This window comes from Rhipicephalus microplus, chromosome X (assembly GCF_043290135.1).
Source record: "Rhipicephalus microplus isolate Deutch F79 chromosome X, USDA_Rmic, whole genome shotgun sequence".
Classification (NCBI taxonomy): Eukaryota; Metazoa; Arthropoda; class Arachnida; order Ixodida; family Ixodidae; genus Rhipicephalus; species Rhipicephalus microplus.
In genome coordinates this window covers 55,954,656-55,970,210 of record NC_134710.1, presented here as the reverse complement: position 1 = coordinate 55,970,210, position 15,555 = coordinate 55,954,656, and the positions used below count along the sequence as shown (strand labels likewise).

At 44.5% G+C, this 15,555-nt stretch overlaps 1 protein-coding gene across 2 annotated transcripts in view; it reads right to left on the bottom strand.

Annotated features, from left to right (window-relative positions):
- Positions 1-405: 405 nt before the first annotated feature.
- LOC119176068 (transmembrane protein 163a) overlaps positions 406-15,555 on the bottom strand; it is an 89,913-nt gene continuing 74,763 nt past the window's right edge. For both annotated transcript variants that reach the window (XM_075876697.1, XM_037427185.2), the window contains 7 exons: positions 10,392-10,529; positions 8,682-8,725; positions 8,501-8,586; positions 7,350-7,446; positions 5,576-5,687; positions 1,269-1,410; positions 406-788 (listed from right to left, as the gene is read on the bottom strand). In XM_075876697.1, the coding sequence (XP_075732812.1) occupies positions 734-788; positions 1,269-1,410; positions 5,576-5,687; positions 7,350-7,446; positions 8,501-8,586; positions 8,682-8,725; positions 10,392-10,529 (674 nt within the window). In that variant the 3' untranslated portion in view covers positions 406-733. The remainder of the gene's footprint in view (positions 789-1,268; positions 1,411-5,575; positions 5,688-7,349; positions 7,447-8,500; positions 8,587-8,681; positions 8,726-10,391; positions 10,530-15,555) is intronic.

The following is a 15,555-nucleotide window of genomic DNA, read 5'->3' as shown; positions in this document are numbered from 1 at the left end:
TCTGAAGTACTTAGACGGTGCGCCTCTGGCTTCTAAATCAAGGTCTTACATCGTGTTAGAATGACATAGCTGCGACTGACACAACCTAGTCAACTTCGTCACTGCCACGTAGCCGCGCGTGACGCTAACCACAAGTGCAAAGCGTGACCAGCGGCTCGTGCAAGCTACGAAGTGGCTCCAATGAATGCGGTGGTGTGCGTTAACGTATAATTGACCACCCTTTCCCTTGCCATGTTTAAGTTGATGGTAGGACCGCTCCTTACAGAAGAAATGCGCTAGTGAGCGTCTCTCGCTCTCGCTAATGTTCAACCAACCACTCGACCAAGCATACTGCCATACGTACGACACAACTTCTCTATAAAGAAAAGATCTTCGCATGAGAAACCAAGTTTCTCGTAACCCTCGGATACGCAGCTGCCCGTGCGGCTTAACAAGCCACACACGGAGAGTTTAAACTCACTTCGTTCGCTCTCTTCAGCTTAAATAAGGTGGTGTACCACCGCACCACTGTGAGAACACTGCGGTGCACAGGTGAACGTGAGAGCATCGCCGTCTGTCCAGCAGAGAACGTGCAGAGTCCCCTGGCACCTTGTAGCCCGCTGTGGACGCCAGGAGAAAAGATACTTGCACGCAACATCCGCGCTGCTTCACAGTGTGTGGACAGAGAACGGGACTAAGGGGAGCAATCGTCCCAATTCCAAACGGAAATACGTTGTCCCGAGGTCGCCGTGTTTCACTGAAGTGTCATGTGGCCGGGACGTCCTATCGACAAGTTTTCAAACAGCACCCTGAAAAAGAACAAGCTGAAAGTCAAGGGGCCCGGCTCAGCTCAGAGGCTACTCACGTTTGCAATGTGAGAGAAAACAAACTAGTGATATTAGTTTTCTATTCACGCTAGTATGGTAACTTCTTGGATTAGTTGCAGTCCGTCCTTTTTTCATTGGTGCAGGTAAATGGAGAAGAACCATGTACTCTTGGTCCAAATACGATATGAAAAGCGAACTGTGAAACTGCAAAAGCACATATAGTACATCGTTTTTTTTTAAGCACAGTGACTTTGTTCCTAAATAATGAAGCACTCCTTACGTGCCTTTAGTCTTAGTCTCACTGCACTGATCTTGGAATGTGGTGATTGGCCAGTGCTAAACCCTAGAGCTTTCCCCAAGACGCTGCAGCCAAACCTCCTTTCCTCTATCATCCAACTAGTGAATGCAACTGCAGAAAAGTAGTGTACAGTTCTACCAAATGGTGTCACAGTGAGCCCTTACTTGGCCCCGACGAGGAGCATGATGAGTGCAGCAACAGTGCTAAGCACGGCGTCCATGTACCAGACCTCGGGGTTGGAGTCGTACACCAAGTCGCTCACAATTATGGCCACGGCACAAAAGCTGCTAATTAAGGAGTTTATCCCTGAAAAGAAAAAAGAGGAGATGCCACTCACAGTCGCAATGCAAAAATATTGTACACAAGAGCCTTTAATAGAGAGAAAGAATGTAAGAAAGGTAGAGAAGTTAACTATACTACGCCCAGTTTGCTACTCTGCACGTGGGGAGAGGGTAATAGTGAAGTAAAAGAGAGAAAAGGAGATGCACATTGCGTTCTGCACACACAGCGCACACGCAATGCAGGGTTTCAGCGGTGGTCGCTCAGCGATGTTACCCTCAAGAAATGTAGAAAGACTCGAGTGGCTTTCTGTGCTGATGCACTTGAAAACCACGCAACCAAGATCTTCTCCTGAGTAAAGGGACGATCATCCAGTCTACTCAAGGCATACTGGAAAGTCGGGTGATTTTGTTCAAAGTTGAGACAGCGGCACAAGACGGTCAAGAGCTTCTACACAGTCACAGTTGTTGCACTTGGATGAGTCAGCCATACCAATGCGATAACTGGATGAGTTGGTGAAGGCTACGCTGACGACCCACTACCGACACAGCATGCATTGTAGCGTCCTGTTACGAAGCCTTTGATGACAGCTGTAATGGAGTAATGAACCGATGTATTGTGTATTGTGTATTGGGTGACGAGTGGAGTTCAGTGCGAGATTTCAATGCATAAACGTGTCATTATGCGTGATGTGGCAAAGTTATCTTGCAGCATCGGCCCTTAACAAGGGTATGAATAGTGTGGGTGCTCCTTCGCGGGCACATCGGGCAGTGTTGTCGGCAACGTAATCACCACTGATCCCACAGTGATCCGGCAGCCATTGAAAGACTGCGTCATGTCCTCAGGGTTGCAATGACTTATTTTATTGATTTGAGACACCAAGTGACGGTGTAACCACGAAGGCGCCCAGCTTACTTCCCAGAGACCGAACCGTCCGTATAAGTATGAGTTCGGTTAGCACAATACATGCAAAAAGTACAATGACATCTGCTTGAGTGCTGCAGATGACAGACTCGCTTTTTTTTTTGTATATCCCTGACACTTCGAAGTGCACAGGGGGCCTTTGCAGGTACGAGTGGGAGGCACAGAAGTTTTTTGCAGGCATCACTCAGGCCACAGCGGTATAGTTGCGGGTGAGAACCTCCAGGAGATGGAACACTGGTGAGCCGTGACAACTCTAGAAAACTGCCTTCGGTCGTTCTATAGGTATAGGCTAGCGACATGTAGAATAACTCGTTCGTTCGTTGACAACGCATAGAACAAACTGTGAACGAATATAGTCTGAGCGTTTGAGTTTACAGACACGCACCTTCGTGGAGATGCGACTTTCTCGAGCGTGAAAGTGACCAAATCGACAAAGTTTGTAGCTAATAAACTTACGCTTTAGTACATAAACAACGTGCATGATTATTCTCTCTTGATCAATCTCATTTGTTGAAGCTTACATGCCTAATGCTACTATAACGCTTTCGCAAGATGTGGACCTCATCAAAGCCCTTTTATCACAGCAAGCTAAGTGTCGGTTCAACATACGAGTACGAAATGATAATCATAAGTAAATACATGAATGAACACATATAAACGAACTAATTTGTGTGAGTCATTAGCGAGCCGGAATTATTGAACGGCAGCGATTAGGTTTGCGTCACTGACAGAAATATTCTGGAGGTAAAACTGCGTGATGGTATTCGAAATTGAATGACAGCCAAAATTTAACTTGGCCACAATTATATTTGGCCGTTTTGCTTCGGCGCGAAACCGAGTGCTGCACAACGTGTATCAGTATAAGCAGCTGTCTCTCAATGCTTTTAGTCGTACTCCAACATAATGTGAATTTAAAACATTCAGCAGATCCCACCCCTTGTTGGGATCGGTTACATGCGATGCAGTCGGGGAGTAATTGTCCATGCTGCACATAATATACATGGATTATTTCATGCCAAGTGTCGCAGACGTGGCTGTAGACCATCACGGATTCTGCTGATAAAGTGCACATTTTCGTATATCCCACGGATTATTGCAGCCAAATATTGTTGCTCGAAAAATTGTTCAACACCGTGACGGCTCCTTAAAGTTCACTCTATTTTGCTTAATTGCGCCTAGTAGAAAAACGTTTATAAAATTTATATTTGTGTGTTGCTTTTCGAAACGACGCTTGAGCTTATATAGGTTCCGTTTGGTTGCGCTATTTAACCACTTCGAAATTTTCGTGTTTGTATACCTGCAAGCTAGGTAGCTTCAAGGACAATAAATTTTTTCTGAAAACTACAATATTATTACAATTGCTTTTAGAGAGTTCCCGTTAGCAAAGGAAAAAAATGCCGGACTTTGAAGACTTTTGTTGTTTGTTTTTTCAAAAGGCTTAGCTAACAGGTAAATAATATTTTCAGAATCATAAAGTAGCGCTACTAAACAAAACCTCAAGTGATTGTTTCGAAGCTAAACACAGAGATATAAATTTTATGTATACTTTTTATTACGCATACTTTACCAAATAGCGAAATATGACGGGGCGCCATCGTCTTCAAAATTTTTTTTCCAGCAAAATTGTTTTACCAAAATACTGCGGGGGATACACAGAAAAAAAAAATAGTGTATACTTTATCGGCAAAATCTGCGATGGTCGAGCGCCATATTTAGGACACTTGGTCTGGAATGACCAGTAAATACATATATTTGGGTTTGAGCCAAGCGTTGGGAATTGGATCGAATTGTTTTTGTAAGCTGTGTGCACATTGTGGACCTTGCCAGGAATTTCAACTACAGTGGCATTTAAAGGGCAATTTAGGGTATGACGTAACGTCCGCATTCACATTAGGGCGCCCACATCATTATGTTTGAGACGAACTGCACTTTACGGTGCAATATGACATGAATATCATACAACTTGGTTCGCATGTATTTCTAATCGGTTGAACAACGCGTGATCGTAGCTAGCTATAGCTTTTTGAATCATGGGAGCACAACTGTAATGTTTAGTAACTGCTATAAAACCGAGTCTACACTGAAACCACAACTGACGTTAACCCAACATGATGCCAGTATTATAGGAGCACATAGGTAACGTTTCTTGCTTTGTTACAAAATTATATAGCCAGCACTGAAGCTACAAATTTCATTGCACTGAAATTACGCCTGCATAAGGTCTCCTTCCAAAGCAGTTTGAAGAACTCGCGTGGCTGAGCCACGCGGCTGTGTGAAGACAACACCATCGCGCAGAATTTGGTTCAATTACTGCTGCATGATTTTTATTCTTTGCATTCATCGGGTCAACGCTGCACAGGTCTGTTTTTCTTGACGCTTTGGCACTTAAATTATCAACGCCTGTTAACGTCCTTCCTATAGGTTGACATGAAACTTAATTGTGGCGCATACCCGCATACAGCGGCCCATGGTATACGGATATGTGCCACACGTATCTGGAAAAAAGGACTTGACGATGTATAGCAACAAGATTATCTTGTGATTCATGTCATGACGAGACAGTCATAGTCGTCAAACCCTCTTATCTTCTCGTGCCAGTTTCGGTCCAAATGAAGTTATAAAGGCAATCACGAGTCCCCCCTGACGCAAACGGCTTGACAAAAAGAAATAGATACGTAAATAATAAACGCGAAAAACATACAGCAAGTGCGTGGTCAACCAAATGTCATGCAGGGTTCTCGTGACCAAGCTAGTCTTGCACTCTCAAATAACAGCAAAAGTTTACATGCGTTTCTTAAGCAAGTGTGGAACATAGTTTGTCGTTTAACTACACCCCAGATGACGTAAAGTAATTTGTCTCGAATGCGGCTCAACGCCATGAAAAATAAATATGCTAGGGGGGAGGGGGGGGGAGTAAATGTGAGTACACCAAACGTCAAGCGATAGGCTAGGCTATTATTGTAAACGGGCTTTGGGTATAGCAATATCTGGGGTTTTACGAAGTTCCAAAATGACGAGCTGATTATGAGAGACGTTTTAGTGAAGGGCTGCGGAAATTTCTACTAACTGTCCTTTTTTTTTAACGTGCACTGACGACACACAGTGCACAGGCCTCTATCGACTTGCGTCCATTGAAATGCGACCGCCGCAGCCGGCATCGAACCCACGACCTTCGGGTCAGCAGACGAGCACCTTATCCACTGTTCTACCGACGCGGACTAACAGTGGCTGTGAAAGCAAAGTCGTTGAATATGCCACCTTCACTCACCGTCGAGGATTAAGGACAAACTTCCTAATCGCCTAGCCAGGATGAATTTGATAACCGCCAAGAAAAAGCAGGCTGCTGCGCCAACTCCTGCTAGGATAATGAGGACGGGTATCTGAAACGAAACAAAAGCCAAGTTTCAACACAAAGTTTTTCGATTTCACAGGAGAGAAAGTGCATAATACCGTGCATGCACGGAAATGATGTCGCGTGTATAACCTGTCGCGCCGAGACCGGGGACGAGCGCCTTCTTTGCCCACTGTGGCATGCATGACTCGTTATTTTTACTGCTTACCCTCTATCTTTCAGCCATTGCTTTCCAGCATTGCTTTTTAATTACCAGCACTTTTTTCGTCCGCCTTGGAAAACCCGAAAAAAATATAAACATTTGAGTGTACACCAGCGAGTATTGCTTGATGAGCACACAAAATTAGATCTCATATTGTGAACACGTACGCTTAGCAATTACAGTGGATGGGTCTGAAGTGGCAAGTTTATATTTGCGAAGTACATAATATATAAAAAAATCTTTGTAAGAGTGAGAGTTCCGGTAAACGCAGCGTCGTTGGAAATAACATTGAATTGGACTATGTCATCATTTGAATGCGCTGTACACGGGGTCAATGCAAACCACCCTCCGAATATATTTTATCATTGTCATCTTCGTGATGGTTACGTGAATATTTGGGCACGTGCTTGAGGAGCAGTGCGATCAGAAGCGGGGTTCTCTTAACTGCAATACTCGTACTTGTCAAGCTGGCCTTTCGTGTGAATTGAAACCCCCCGAAAATGTCGACGAGGACATGCAACAAATAACCTGTTTAACATGTTCGCTAAACTAACAGGGCATTTTACAGGAGAAAAAAACAAGACATTCACAAGAACGAGAAGACAACGTCAGCGCCCGTATTGTCTTCTCATTCTTGTGCATGCATGTTTTTTGTGCTCAAAATTTTTCCGATAGCCATGCACAGTCTCACCAAAAATGTTTTGTTGAACCACGGTTCATGCAACAGCTGGCTAGCAATGAGCGCAACCGCAACATGATTGATATGTATGGTTCAGTGAACTAGGAACGTGGAAGAAGCACACACACACACGAAGCAAAGGAGAACACACAGCACGAGTGCAATTAGAAATTATTTGATAACAATTATGAATCACCAACTAGCCCACCTTTCTGTCCTGTTGATATATGGGGTTTCATGTCCCGAAACAGCCATATAACTATGAGAAACGTCGTAGTGGATGGCTCCGAAAATTTCGACTACCTAGGGCTTTTTAACATTCACCCAAATCTGAGCACACGGGCCTACAGCATTTTCGCCTCCAACGAAAATGCAGTTGTCGCGGCTGCGACCTGCGGGTCAGCAGCCGAGTACCTTAGCCACTAGACCACCGCAGCGGGGCTCACAGCCGCCACAAGCACAAGACAGAGTTAATTAGATAAACATGGGAGAGGCCTTTGCACTGCGCTGGGCGTGCTCGGGCTAACGACGGTGGCGCTAAGCCCACAACGTTAACGCGCGATTCTTCCTGCTTACTCAGAAGAATGTTTCGCTTAAGACCATTCATTTCCCAATTGCACTGGTGACCTACACTCAGGTAAGGCTCAAGAGTCACTTCAGCGAAGCTAGATAAGACTAACTGGCTGACGGAACAGCGGGCGGAAGCGTGTGCTTCCACGCTCCGGGAGACGGATTGATTCGCGGCAAGCTTCATAACTTATCGGCCTCGACGAGCAGTCTTGAGAACGTACAAAGCTTTGGCGTCTTACCCATGTGGGGCTTTCCCGCACGATTAGGTCGTCCATGGCTTTGCTGATAATGGCTACTGCAGAGAGTATAAAGAACAGTCCCAGAAGCATGCAGGCTCTAGAAGAAAAAACAACGACAAAGAAACAAGGCACACTTTAAGCACCAACACGGGGGTAAATACGAGTGCGACTGCCAGCGAACGCCTCACCAATTACGTTGAGCCTGGCGCGCAGGCGAAAGGAAGGGGGAAAAGAAAAGTGATATCGAAAGGAAGCAGGTGCTGCCCGTGGTTATCGGCCACATAGCCAGATCACCGGAACAACAACAACAACAACAACGAAAAAGTGAAAGCGTACGAAGGTGGAAATATCTCAATGATTGCGCCAGCTACGATTGGGCTTCAAAAATATTCACATACAAAACTTGGCTGCATTCAGAGTTTCGCCACTTTTTTTTTCCCTATAGTGAGCGAACGTATTAACGCCACAGTAGGTCTTCACTTTTGCACTATTCAATAAATAACAGCGAGAATCGAAACAAGTACAGAGTAGACTATAACATCACATTCAGCCAAGGTTGATATAGGGCGCTTCTTGAAAAATTTGAAGTCAGGTGAAAGAATATTTGTCCTCTGAAATACACTGAACAGCTGTCCATGCTTCGTATTGAGGACATGGACGTGCGAAGTTATTTGAGGTGCATGAAACAACATGCATTTCAACTGTGTACCAAAGTAACAGATTTGATTCATTCTGGCATTACTAAATCTAAATTCACAGGCAACAAGTTCTACATATCAATATAAAAGGCTGATGACCTTATATATAGTTTGAAAACCCTCGATACAGTGACCTCACTGTGTAAGGTTTATTGTTACAGTGTTCGTTCCATCAAAGTCGAAAGTATTTGCCGACATTGGTATTGAAGTAAACCGAGTTGTTTAAAGTGGTGTCTGCATTTTGTATATTAAGCGCTTATCCCTGCCTTGAAGTGCAACGACCTTCCTGCTTTTTCCTTCATATCTTATATAAGCATAATAAAAATGTAACTGCAATTGCAAATTGGTCTCTTTTCATTGCACTTGTTTCTGTGTGTCGCGAAACAAATTACGCTGAATAAACTGAACACCATGCTTTGCAATACAAGTAGTATGCTAGATATGTGTACTTACAGACGTTCTCTTGCAAACGAGTAATGTGGCGTTAAGTACTGCCATATCACAATTATCGAAGACAGCATGTCCAGAAGGCACTCGGCCTGGAAGAGAGATTACCTCGTAAAGCAAAAACATCGCCAGCTCACAAGCCGCAGGGACCAACACAATACATCAATAAAAGAAATAACAAGCTTACCGCGAATGCGTATATCGAAGCACTGTTTCTTTGGAACGCAAACACTGTAACAACAAAAAAAAGTCGTCAAGGCATGCTGTATTCTAAGCAAATTCATTTGCATACTTTCCGCAAAAAATCAGACGCCTTTTTTATTAAACTGATAATTTATGCAGAATTATGAAGTTTGCGAGCTCCTTAAAAATGCCCAGCAAAAAGGTCCCGACTGTCGTCATATTTTTTTTTGTTTTCGCTGATTGTTCAGTTTAATTCAGTATTTTTTCTGCAGAGCTTATCAATATTGAGTAGCCGAGTTAATATAGACCTCGACCTCTCCGTAGCAAAACAGTTAAAACTGAACAGTAAAGCAGAAAGTATATTAAGTTGAACCGTTGTGGACGTTATGAGGTGGTAGAGCTTGAAAGTTTTTCTATCTTTGTATGCACGTATAAATGGAAAACGCCTACGGAGAACTTCGCCTCTAACATTAATTTTGCTATTCAATTCCCAGCTACAACAAAATCATAGGAAATGTGACCGCTTATCACATCGTACATGTATACTGCGCATCAAGAGGATAATTGAGTTCTACTACCTCTCGCGGGGAGCGCTGCCCGATATTTCCTGAACAAAATATGCGGTCAATTTTCTAATAAAAACTCAGTTCACCAACGGTGTTCATACCACTCAGTTTTACCTCTCAGAATATAATTTATTATCACAATTAAAATGTCTGTCAAAACAACCATTCTTAGGCTTCAGCCTGCCCAAGAGCTTCTTCTAAAGGGTAAGAAAACATTGCTCCAGGCTCATTTTGAAGAAGCAGAAAATATGCCACCTTCTATATTGTAAACATTTGCTCCCTTTCCTGCTTGTCAGTTTTCTTTAGTGATACTAGTATCTGCCCTGTTCTAGCTAGCGCGATGTACAAAGGGTTTCTATAACCTCGGTTGCTGAGTTTCTCTAGTTTCTACAGCCCACAATTAAAAAAAAAACGTGTACCGGGGCTACATGGGCCATATCGGCGATATGATGGCAGCTAAGTATTGTGCCTGTACTAACGAAAAATGTGTCTCAGAAATATTAGAGCACTGAAATCGGCTTGCTTGGTCTCATTAGTGACATTTGTTAGCCCATAACTTTTCTTTGTGTTCATTCAATACTACAGAGCAAACATTAGCATTACGTGGACTTGACATGAAAACAAGTGTTGGTTAAGTCCGGAAAAAAAAAACGCTTCTCCTGCGCCATTTATTTCTATTTCTGTTTTCGCTACCGAAGCATTCATATTGGTTGAACAAAAAACAATATGCAGTGCCATTTGAAGAACAGTAGCGGTTTTCCACGTTTCTCGTTTGTGCGTGAAAATTCTCATTCGATTGGTGAAGCTGGATTCCAAGAGGAGCAGAAAAAAAGAAATAGACAAAAAAAAAGAGATAAGGGCAAGTACGGAAGTTTTGATCGAATCCTGAAGGATACAAAGCGTTACCAGAAAGTGACAAGAACCAACCCTGGCGCTTTGTACTTTGACTATTAAGAAGAAAAAGGCTGCAGACACTTGCGCAAATTGGCTGTCGAAGTTCACTGAAGTATAGCGTACCATTACAATCGCAGACATACTCTACTAAAACACATAATACCGCTCACTAGAGCAGTTTAAAAATCACTACAGTACCGATAATCATTCCACGTAAAAGGTTCCACACAAGAAACGAGGTTTTCGTCACTCACCGAACCCTGTGCCTCCTACGACAATGTTGAAAACGACAGATACGATGCTCAGCGTGAGTACACATTTCCGGTTGAGGTCACCCCCTTCGTATGGACTGTTATCCAAGAGCTGGGGATCAAGTTTTAGCGGTGTTGTCTCTGCAGAAACAAACACAAAGAACCATCACCTCAAATACTAACACAGTTATGTCCTGATATTCTTGTGTTAGAATGCAAAGAAGCATCACTACGAGTCTAATTCAAAGAGGATTGATTGATATGTGCGGTTTAACGTCCCAACACCACCATATGATTATGAGAGACGCCGTAGTGGAGGGCTCCGGAAATTTTGACCACCTGGGGTTCTTTAACGTGCACCCAAATCTGAGCACACGGGCCTACAACATTTCCGCCTCCATCGGAAATGCAGCCGCCGCAGCCGGGATTTGAACCCGCCACCTGCGGGTCAGCAGCCGAGTACCTTAGCCACTAGACCACTGCGGCGGGGCTAATTCAAAGAAGTTCGCCACAGAGGTGTTGTAAGGGTTAGAAGTCACGATGCACTGCAAGCAGGAGGAGTGCCCCGCTGCTTTTTTTAGTATACCTTCACGCTTATGTTCCCTCTTCCTGAAGCGTTACTTTGCAATAACTGCCTACTGATTGCGAAGTAGTGGTCGTTGCACATATCAAGTGCGTTCGCTAGTTAAGCCATAACTCGCCAGGACTGCTCAATAGATTCCTATAGGACTGGCAGATCAGCTTTTGTGCACTTTGAGTGCCACGTAAGGCATGCTGTCCGGACCGAATAATTGTAACAGTACAGACACTGACGTAGCCAGGGGTGGGGTTGGGGCGGGAAGGAGAGAATTTGTGAAATATTCCCTTCTCCTCCTAAACTATTTGGCGTTGCATGTGTATGTATGCACGCAGACATACAAACATGACGAAGTATTCCGTGTGCACTTTGGGACAATAATATAGACAATAAACACATTTACCTGATTTTTTTCACTCAATATACTGTGTCTAGCATTATTTTCAAAATGAGTGCGCAGAGCACCTGCGTGTTTTCGTTGTAAAATGCGAAAGCACGTGCTAAGCTTGCGAGAATAAATATGTGTACATGAAATGCATATCAATTCATTTCTAGTGTTTTATTGGGGGACGTCGGAACTTATATGACGCACTTTGCCACTATCAACATGGACGGAGGGTAATCGAGCCCGCGCCTTCGTGCGTAGCAGCTGAGCATCGCAGCCGCTAAGATAGCATGGCAGGTGACGTCAATGTCAGGTTGTTCTCTTAATTAAATCGACTATCTTTACCGTAATAGCAACCGTAATGCTATTTTTTAAAACTTAAAATAAATGTTGGGGTTCAACATCCCAAAACCACGATATTATTATGACAGATGCCGTAATGAAGGGCTCCGCAAAATTCAATCATCTAGGGATTCTCAACGTGTACCTAAACCTAAGTACATGGGCGTCAAGCATTTTTACCTCCATCAAAAATGCAGCTGCCGCTGTCGGGATTCGATCCCGCGACCTTCGGGTCAGTAGACGAGCACCGTTACCACTTGACCACCACGGCGGGTCCTTTAACGTTTCTTGACTTCCTTCATCCGAAACAAAGTGCTTAGCGCATGAATGGCCCCTATTTTGAAGTGACGTTCACATATATAGGACGATATCTTTTTAGGGGCGAAGCTCCTTATCGCGGCACCCGTTCGTCCCTCGTAGTCGTAGTGTGTAACCAGTCTTACGTTTTGACCTGCAAGGTGGTGCCGGTGGTAGATTTCTCCTGCACGTTGTTGAACAATAAAAAATTTGTAGCGTGCGCGTTAACTAAAAGCCGAATTCTCCTGTCTCTCATTCCCCATTAGCAGCCATTGGCATGTACATTGAGCACTATTTGACACAAAAGGGTTGCTACGTTATACTCGCAGGGCATAACCTCCTTGGTTTTAGAAAGGTTTAGCGAGCGTTGAGCCGCAGTGCCATGAATACAGTGAACTAGTATATACCATGAAGTCGAAGTGGCTAAAGGTGGGAAGTAGACACGAAGCGCAAGCCGTAAGAAAGTGTGCGTGTGCCACCTCTCGTTTAGCCCTTGGAATGTCCGCTGGATGGCGGTGCTTCTATATCGGGAATATATGATGAAAAGATGCGAGATGGTGGTACTCGGAGTATTGAATAGATTGACGAACGGACACACAGACAGATGCATGGACGGACTCACGGATGGCTGCACCGACGGATGGACGCATGGACGGACGCAGGGGCGGATGCATGGACGAACGCAGGGACAGACGCACAGATGGAAGTGCGGAAGCACGAACAGACGCACGCACGGACGGGCGAATGGACACACGGACGGTCACACAGACGGACGCATGGACGAATGGAAGCAAGAACGAATGGACGGACGGATGCTTTGTCCCACTCTCCATCATTCACTCCGTGAATATGCTGCCATTTTTTTCCTTTATGGCGCACTTGTGGAACGGTGAGCTTTCTTTTCAGATTCTCATGGCGTAAGACCACTTCATCTGCTGACGTTTTTACTGTGACCGCATGAAGTCTTTTCTAAGAATTTTTATGGATTCATGAGATTAGTGGAGCACGTATACATAGCTTGGCCATCGGGATAGAGAAGGTCGTAGTTCGGCGTTAATGATGTTCGGATTACAGGCATGGGTATTCAACAGCAAATTGACACCGCGTTCGAACGATATAGCCCTGACAGGGATTGGTCGTTCTGTTTTGTTTTCCCAGACAGAATTGATTGATTGATTGATTTTTGGGGTGTAACGACCCGAAACTACCATATGATTATGAGAAAGACGCCGTAGTGTAGGGCTCCGGAAATTTCGACCACCTGGGGTTCCTTAACGTGCACCCAAATCTGAGCACACGGGCCTACAAAATTTCCGCCTCCATCGGAAATGCAGCCGCCGCAGCTGGGATTCGATCCCGTGACCTGCGGGTCAGCAGCCGAGTACCTTAGCCACTAGACCACCGCGGCGGGGCTCGGACAGAATTAACCACATTGTTCCGAGACACCCTTGTCCATACAGCTTGATTGAGTCCTCTGTATAGCCTTTGTCTATACAGCTCGATTGAGTCCACTGTGTCATTCTATAAAGGAACGTCGGAACGGTTACTGTAGTTACATTATGTAGTTACAGACAATATTGCAATGAGAAAACCGATTTAGAACCCTGAAATAACCTTATTGAAACAGTTTTTTTTTTTTTTGGAAATAGCTGCTCAGTAAGTAGACTTGCCACTTGACTCCGTGATCTGAAGCTGTATTGCAGAATATAAACGGAATTTGGTGAGCTGTAGATCAAAGGATATTCACCACTTCTGCCAGTACTAAAAAAAAATAATTGTTGGGGTCTTACGCTCCGAAACTACAATTAGGGAAGTCACAATGTGCTGCTCTGGAAATTTCGACCAGAAGCGGTTCTTTAACGCACGCCTCAATCTAAGTACCCGGGCCTTTATCATTTCGCCTCTATCAAAATGCAGGCACCGTGACCGGGATGTCCGAAACTGACCAGCAAATATCTTGAGGCGGTAGGGATCTTGAGTGACTACGCAGCAAAAGCCGCACTGTTTTGCTTCATATGTGGGGTTTAACGTCCCAAAATCACTATGTGATTACGAGAGACGCCGTAGTGGAGGACTCCGGAAATTTCGACCACCTGGGGTTCTTTAACGTGCACCCAAATCTGAGCACACGGGCCTACAGCATTTTCGCCTCCATCGAAAACGCAGCCGCCACAGCCGGGATTTGATCCCGCGGCGTGCGAGTCAGCAGCCGAGTACCTTAGCCACTAGACCATCGCGGTGGGGCAGCCACACTGTGATGCGGTTCTTGGAATAAGTGCAATGGCATTTTCGGCAACCCTCAACATTTGTGCGAGCCTGCGCCAATCCCTCTCTGCCTCTCTGCCTTGTGCCAACCAGAACAAAACTGGTGCTTACTATTCGTACTCTCCCTCTTTTTGTACATCCCTTACTTTACAACATCAATCCGTCAACAATCCTTTGTAATCAGATTCGCAGACTCCAAAAGGATGGCTTTTCTCGGGTCGTCTCGCATGCCGTCACCGAATCTTTGCTACGGAAGCTGAATATGAGCACTCGGGAAGAGTACTTGCGAAACGGGAGTCCCACAGGTGGTTGCACATACTTGCACAAGTTGAGCCATAATCTCAAGAAGGTTGCCACTATATATTTGCAATTCCTGTCGTGTTTTCCACTCCAAATAAACTGGCGAACTTGCACCGATGCAAGGAAACGACTAGAGGAGTAAAATATTAGGCGTAATGGGTCCGCTTGCGTCCGTGACACATCTATTGTACTCGTATCACATTGAGTTGTCCTTTAATGAATTGCTCACGTGATGGTATGTGTGTGGTAACTAGCCATTGCGCATGTGTGAAGATTACCTGCTTTTCAGCCTGCAGTGGCAATACTGTTAGTAGTTAGGCACTCGTTTCTCTTTCCTCTCCTCCTTTTCATGTTTCTAGACTAGCGCCAGTTACGGAATGTTTAGCGAATATATCCGACATTCGTCCCTTCAATAGGCTTGCATAAGGTAGCTGCTACTCTGACGAAGTCCTCTCGTTGGTTTCTGTGGCACTCTTTAACGACTATTTCATCGCTTCAAACTTCCACCTTTCCCGGCACTTTTGGTTTGTTTAATTCTCCAGTGAGCATCTCAGGCAGAGGCGGGGGGGGGGGGGGGGAGGGCAAATTTCAACAATTGCATGATAGGATAGGATTGCCCAGCTCTTTATAACAGACCCAACCAGTCGAATTGGGAAAATCAACCAGTCGATTTATTTAAACGACAAATATAGTTTGGTTTACAGTCGAATTATAGGCAGCAAAATAACGCTAGACTGTTCGCGAAAGTTCAGCCTTTAAAGAGGACAGTTTTGCCCATGCGAGTGCAAGAATTCAAAACCAGCTCAAGCGATTCTGAAGCATGGCACTTGTGAACAAGTGCCATTTTTGCGTTATCCGGATAAGTTATGTATTACCAACTAAGCACACTCACTTCGCTCGTTTAGAAGTTGAACTGCATGCCGGAACTGTATGCCGGAATATATATATATATATATATATATATATATATATATATATATATATATATATATATAATACAA